This window comes from Mandrillus leucophaeus, unplaced genomic scaffold, assembly GCF_000951045.1.
Source record: "Mandrillus leucophaeus isolate KB7577 unplaced genomic scaffold, Mleu.le_1.0 Scaffold1708, whole genome shotgun sequence".
Taxonomy (NCBI): domain Eukaryota; kingdom Metazoa; phylum Chordata; class Mammalia; order Primates; family Cercopithecidae; genus Mandrillus; species Mandrillus leucophaeus.
Genome location: NW_012101708.1, coordinates 30,936 through 37,724, shown reverse-complemented (window position 1 = coordinate 37,724; position 6,789 = coordinate 30,936). Strand labels below are relative to the sequence as shown.

Below are 6,789 nucleotides of genomic sequence, written 5' to 3'. Positions count from 1 at the left end.
AAAAAAAAAAAAAAAAAAAGTAAAAAACTCTTTTTTCCAGGATTCCATCCTCAGCTCATTGCAGGGTAATGTCAACCAATCTAATGGCTTCAACTACCACCTTTATGTTGTTGACGCCAGAATGTACATCTCTACTCCAAAACACTTGAGTTTCAGATTTCTATATCCAACCACACTGGACACATCTCAATTTAGATATCCCCTCAGAACGTAAAACTTATCATATCCAAAATCCTCTGAAAGACAGGATTTAACTCTGATTTCTCACCATCACCTTCTTCCAAAACTTGCTCCTCTTCCTTCCTGTATTTCCTATTCTAGTTGATTATCTTATAATCCACCAGTCCATTGTTGCATCTCCAGGGCATAGACTAGTGCTTGGCATATAGTAGATATATTCATTTTTTGAAAAACCAACTGAATGAAAAAGTACATGAATTTTTCTTTATCTGCAGCTTCACTCTGGCTGTTAGCTATTACAAACTCCACAGCATAAAGACTCAACTCAATTCTCTGACGTACAGAAGAAAAGCGACTGACAAATTGAACACATTTCAAAAATAATAGTGCCCCGTAAGAACTGCAAAGGAAATCCATGCTAATTCTCTGTACTAATAAATCTAGTCCTTCACTCATAGATACGAACGTCTCCCCGAGAATCATCAAATACTTGAAAAATACCAACAGCATAAAATAGAAGAACCAAAATGCAGAGTTAGAAAAAGATAATTCTGAGAAGCAGAACAGAACTTTAAGAATCAAAGACACTGAAGACAAGATTTATGGAAATTAAAAATACAATAAAAGGAAATGAAATAAAAAATATTAGATGGATATGGTATATAACAGAATACAAATAGCTAAAAACAAAAATGATGATACAGAAGATAAGACTGAATACGTGTCCTGAACATACAATAAAAGGACAAGGAGGGTCAGGTGTTGTGGCTCACACCTATAATCCCAGCATTTTGGGAGGCCAAGGCAGGTGAATCACCTGAGGTCAGGAGTTGCAGACCAGACTGGCCAACACGGTAAAACCCCGTCTCTACTAAAAATACAAAAATTAGCCGGGCATAGTGGCAGGCGCTTGTAATCCCAGCTACTCGGGAGGCTGAGGCAGGAGAATCACTATGAACCTGGGAGAGAGACGTTGCAGTGAGCCAAGATCACGCCACTGCACTCCAGCCTGGGCGACACAGTAAGCCTCTGTCCCAAAAAAAAAAAAAGGACACGGAGGTAGAAAATGAGAGGCAAGTTAAGAGTTGTTGTAGAGAATAGTTAGAGAACATGTCTCATAGAGAATGGAAAACAGTGTGGCAGATGCTGCTAGTTATCTGTCTGCCTACCTGCTACCTACTCTTCTCTTTTTCCTTACTAATAGAACCCTATTTTTGTTTAGAGTGGCAATGTGACCAGATTAAAAACTACATTTAGCCAGCCTTCCTTCTAGAAGGAGAGCTGACATGACATAAGTGGAAGTCTGTGGGGGCTTTTGGGAAAGTTGTGCTTTCCCAACATAGGCTCTGTCCTTTTCTCCTTGTTGCTTTCTCTTTCTCCCTCCCTAGAATGCAGATGTGATGTCAGATGCAGCAGTCTTCTTGTAACCATGAGGAAAAACTCTCGGCCTTGACATCCGAGGACTGCCAAATCAATGCCAGCAACTACTTACGTGGACATCTTGTTTCAAGAGAATTTAAAAAATAACCCCCTAATTTGTAAAGCCAATATTTAGTTGCATTTACACACAATCCCCAATTGACACAAAGAGAAGGGGAGGGGAAAAATAAAGAACTACTCCAAGGCCCTGACCCAAAGAAAGGCAAGGGTCTTCAGAATGAGTCAACTGAGTGTCACACCGATGGGGATGGGAAAAAGACATGAAACACAACTAGATGCCTATTGCTGATATTGTGGAATTCCAATGATGAAAAAAATACCCAAAGCTTCTAGGGGTCATCAACAAGAATCAGACTGGTAAGAGATTGCTGGTCAGCAAACTGTTAGAAAATCATGCGGCAACGCCTGCAAAGTTATGAGGAAACATGGGTTTTTGATCCTATACTTAGACAAATCATGAATTCAGTATAAGGATAAAATCAAGATATTTTTGGAATGTAAGAATTCATAAATAAGACAGCCATATGATAAATGGAACCATTAGCATGTTTACTAATAAGGAACTGAAAGTTCTCTACTTACCCAATCTTTCTGGTTGAGTTTAGCTGCTTCATTATATACTTCAATGGCAGCTTTATGTTTTCCCAAAAGAAATCTGTAAAAGATACATTTTCCATAATTATTACCTGAAAATTCTTAGAAGACTAACCCTACTAGTCCCACATTTTACTCATATTTCATCCAGCAGAGAATTCTAGAAGCCTTTTCTCCATGAGCTGGTTGTGCTGGTTTGGTCAGTGAAGCTGCTATACACTAACAGCAGAAGCTCTCTTAGTAGGGATTGCATTGGCAGCTGTTCCAAGGCCTTGGTCTCATTCTATACCAATTTTAGTGAGAGTCTTGTGGAATTTTTCTCCTACAATGTACTATAAATGCAGACCAAAAAAGAAATAAGCCAAATGATATGCCATGTTAAGCAGTAACTATCATTATTTATCATCACCCATTAAGGACATGTCCTTTCCTTCCAAGACTAAGTCTCTTTCCTTGATATTGGATCCTGAGTTTAGAGAGAAACAGGGAAAACCAAGCTTTATGCAAAAACAACACAGGTATGAATGGCAACGTGGCTAAGAAAGGGGAGATGGGAACTCCATGGAACAAAGGACTGAAAAGGGAATACCTAGTAGTTTATAAAGACCTTTGAGATTCTTTCCATCTAGGAATCTTTAGGACATTCACTCAACAAATACAGATGCTCCTCAACTTATGATGGGGTTACATCCCAATAAACCCACTGTAAATTGAAAATACTGTAATTCAAAAATGCACGTAATACATCTACTCTACCAAACATCATAGACAGCCTAGCCTATCCTAAGCATGCTCAGAACACTTACTCTGTTCCACGGAGTTCCTATCTCCACTTTCTTAACTACGTTTGCTGACAGTTGGGCAAAATCATCTAACACAATGCCACTTTTATAATAAAATGCTGAATATCTCATGTAATTTACTGAATACTATACTGAAAATGAAAAACAGAATGGCTGTATGGATACTTGAAGTACAGTTTCTACTGAATACATAACAATTTTACATCATTGTAAAGTTGAAAAATTATATAAGTTGAACCATCAGAAATCAGGAACTCTCTGTCCTTACTCAAAACTTACTGTGTGATAGATATTAAGTGTTAGAAGAGTAGACGAGAAAAATTCCAAGGATTGCCAATAAGTTTAGAAGACTTTAGGGTACAAGGTGTCTCTATTTACATGATAAACAATATCAGTTCCCCCATCAAACTAGAATGCACAGTGTTTAAAACACTTAGTTCCTTAACACTAGTTATCTCATTTTCTCAAATTTCAAACTTAATCCATTCTCTTTAGAGTGAATCCCATTATACCTATTAAACCATTCCCCACTTGTGTATCAGGCTAATGTGGCTGCCAGCAGCAAGCTGTACCTAAGAATGCATTTTACACTGTTCTCTGTGAGTGCCCTAGGGCCTCCAGGTTGCCAATACTCACAAAGATCTCGCCACCTGCTTGAGGTTATCAGCACTCTGAGGGCTTAGAACTGCACATGTCTGGAAGAGTTCTAGGGATTCTTGGATATTTCCTTCCAGGCGAAATATCAATGCTGCCAAGAAACAGAAAATACAAAAAAAAGTAAAACCATGTTCTGGGAAGAATGGAGCCTGGGGTCAGAAAAATTGGAGAAAAGAAAACTGGGAAACCACATCAAGTAAATCCTTTGGACAACTGTATCCTTAATACAATCAGATATGACTTCAGACAGGCTGAAACAATGACCAAAACTGTTGACAAGCTAAACTCTCTTTTAGTAAGGTAACTCAACCCTACCTACTTCTCTCTCTACTCCCACGATCCATCACACAGATAATCAGTTCCTCTGCAAATTATCACACAAACTCTTCACATTAAGAGCATTTTGGGGCTTCCCCATCAGATGCTTCATTTATCATAATTGACTTCCAACTGATAGTTTTCAGACTGAACCCCCAAATGGGGCAAATGGAATCAATACCTCAAATTCAGCATGGAGATTCTGACAAAGAATACAGTAACACTTCAGACTTCGGTTGTCAGTATAACAACCAGTTAGAACCAGAGGTTTTTCCTAGGCCTATGTTTTCAGAAGAATTTATCAGACACTGAAAGTCTGATACTTGTGACACTGGGAATAAGAGCATTTTTTGCCATGATGTCCTAAATTTGTCAATATCTTACCAATTATGTCAGAAAATTATAGGTTAATCTGAAGACTACAAATGCAATGAATGGTAAACAAAACCATTCATTCACACCCAAGAGCCAAAAATAAAGTTCCTGGAAAAACTAAGAATGCTACTTATGCCACTAAAGAGGAAAATTTAAGTCAGTGGGATGGGTGCAGTGGTTCATGCCTGTAATCCCAGCACTTCGGGAGGCCAAGGCAGGCAGATCACCTGAGGTCAGGCATTTGAGACCAGCCTGGCCAACATGGCAAAATCTTGTCTCTACTAAAAATGCAAAAACTAGCCAGACGTGGTGGCATGTGCCTATAATCCTAGCTACTAGTAGGGCTGAGGCAGGAGGATTGCTTGAACCTGGGAAGCAGAGGTTGCAGTGAGCTGAGATCATGCCACTGCACTCCAGCCTGGGCAACAGAGCAAGACTCCGTCTTTAAAAAAAAAAAAAAAAAAAGTTAAGTGAGTGGTCCTTAGGTTTCTGATGAGCTGAATTTACACTCTGCTTTATCTTGTTTATTTCTAGGCTTCTTCCCCTCATCCTGATTAACCTTACAAAAATCCTCAAGCTCTTCTTCATCTCTTTTAGCATGATTACAAGGAATCCTTCCAAAAGCATCTTCTGGCCCTGAAATCACTGTATCAGGCAGGAATCCTAAGCATCCATTCCAAAAAACACTAGCCAGAAACTAAAACATGGGTAACGATAGCAATTTTTTAACATTACTAGTCATTTCCGAAGTCAAATCCAACACAGTAATTATATTCAGATTCCATAAAAAGATTAATACGGATTAAAACCTTTCTGGAACATTTACGCTCATGCACCTGTAATGACATTTTGGTCGACAGCTGTATAAATGACGATGATCCCTTAAGATTATCTTGAAGAGGAAAAATTCCTATTGCCCAGTGATGTCATAGCAATCAAAACAGTGCAATGCATTACTCACCTACCTGTAGTGATGCTGGTATAAACAAACCTACTGTGCTGCCAGTCACATAAAAGTACAGCACATACAATTATGTATATATAGAACTTAATACTTTATGATAATAAATGACTACATTACTGGTTTATGTATTTACTACGCCATACATTTTAACCTTTATATTAGAGTGTACTCCTTCCACTTACTAAAAAAAAAGTCTAACTGCCTCAGGCAGGTCCTTCAGGAGGTATTCCAGAAGGTATTCCTATTGCTATAGGAGATGATAGCTCCATGCATGTTACTGCCACTGAAGACCTTCCATAAGGAGGTGGAAGACAGTGATGTTTATAATCTTGACTCTGTGTAGGCCTAGATAAGCGTGTGCGTGCACGGGCACGCGTCTGTGGGTGTGTTGCAAAGACCTTAGATGGGTCACAAAGCACTGAATGCCAAAAAAGACAACAAGGATACATTCTGCATGTTAGTACTACCATTATAGTAGTGTGTGTGTCTTAGTTTTTAACAAAAAAGTTTAAAAGTAAAAAAAAATAAAAATACAAAGTTTTAAGAATAGCATAAAGAGCCAGGTGTCGTGGCTCATGCCTACAATCCCAGCACTTTGAGAGGCTGAGGCAGGAGGACTGCTTGAGCCCAGGAGTTCAAGACCAGCTTGGGCAACATAGTGAGACTCTGTCTCTACCAAAAAAAAAAAAAAAGAAAAATTAAAAACCTTATAGAATAAGGACATAAAGAAACTATTTTTGTACAGATCTACAATGTTGTTGTGTGTTTTAAGTATCACCCCAAAAGAGCCAAAAAGTTTTAAAGTTTATAAAGTAAAAAGTTACAGCAAGTGAGTTTATCATTGTAGAAAAAATATTTTTAAATAAATTTAGTGTAAGCTAAGTGTACACTGTTTATGAAGTCTATAGTAGTATATAATAATGTCCTAGGCATTCACATTCACTCACCACTAACTCACCCAGAGCAACTTCCAGTCCATCCACAGTAAGTACTCTATACAGGTGTACTAGCACTATTTATTATCTTTTATACCGTATTTTTACAGTACCTTTTCTATGTTTAGATATACTTACTACTGTTTTACAACTGCCTACAGTATTCAGTACACCTGCTCATACAGGCTTGTAGCCTGGGAGCAACAGACTACATCATATAGCCTATGTGTATAGTATACTGTATCATCCATCTATGTTTGTGTAAGTACACTCTATGTAATGGTCACACAATGACAAAACTGCCTAACAACACATTTCTTAGAACATATCTCCATTGTTAAGCGGTGCATGACTGTACTTGAACTTGTTTCTTAAACTGCCTGCTCTTTTTCAAGAACCTAGGAAAAGTGTATTTCTCTAGCAAGAAGACAAGTGTCTTACCTTGGACATAGATAGCATATTCACACAATCCCTGAGTCTCCTGAAGCTGTTCTTTGATAATAGCCTGAAAGAGGAAGAAAAA

The 6,789-nt window shown here is 38.2% G+C and overlaps 1 protein-coding gene across 2 annotated transcripts in view; it reads right to left on the bottom strand.

Annotated features, from left to right (window-relative positions):
• BBS4 (Bardet-Biedl syndrome 4) overlaps positions 1-6,789 on the bottom strand; it is a 50,364-nt gene that overhangs the window by 18,031 nt on the left and 25,544 nt on the right. For both annotated transcript variants that reach the window (XM_011976911.1, XM_011976910.1), the window contains 3 exons: positions 6,708-6,771; positions 3,654-3,765; positions 2,203-2,275 (listed from right to left, as the gene is read on the bottom strand). Coding sequence is in view for 1 of the 2 variants with exons in the window: in XM_011976910.1 (XP_011832300.1) it covers positions 2,203-2,275; positions 3,654-3,765; positions 6,708-6,771 (249 nt within the window). In the remaining variant the exon portion in view is untranslated. The remainder of the gene's footprint in view (positions 1-2,202; positions 2,276-3,653; positions 3,766-6,707; positions 6,772-6,789) is intronic.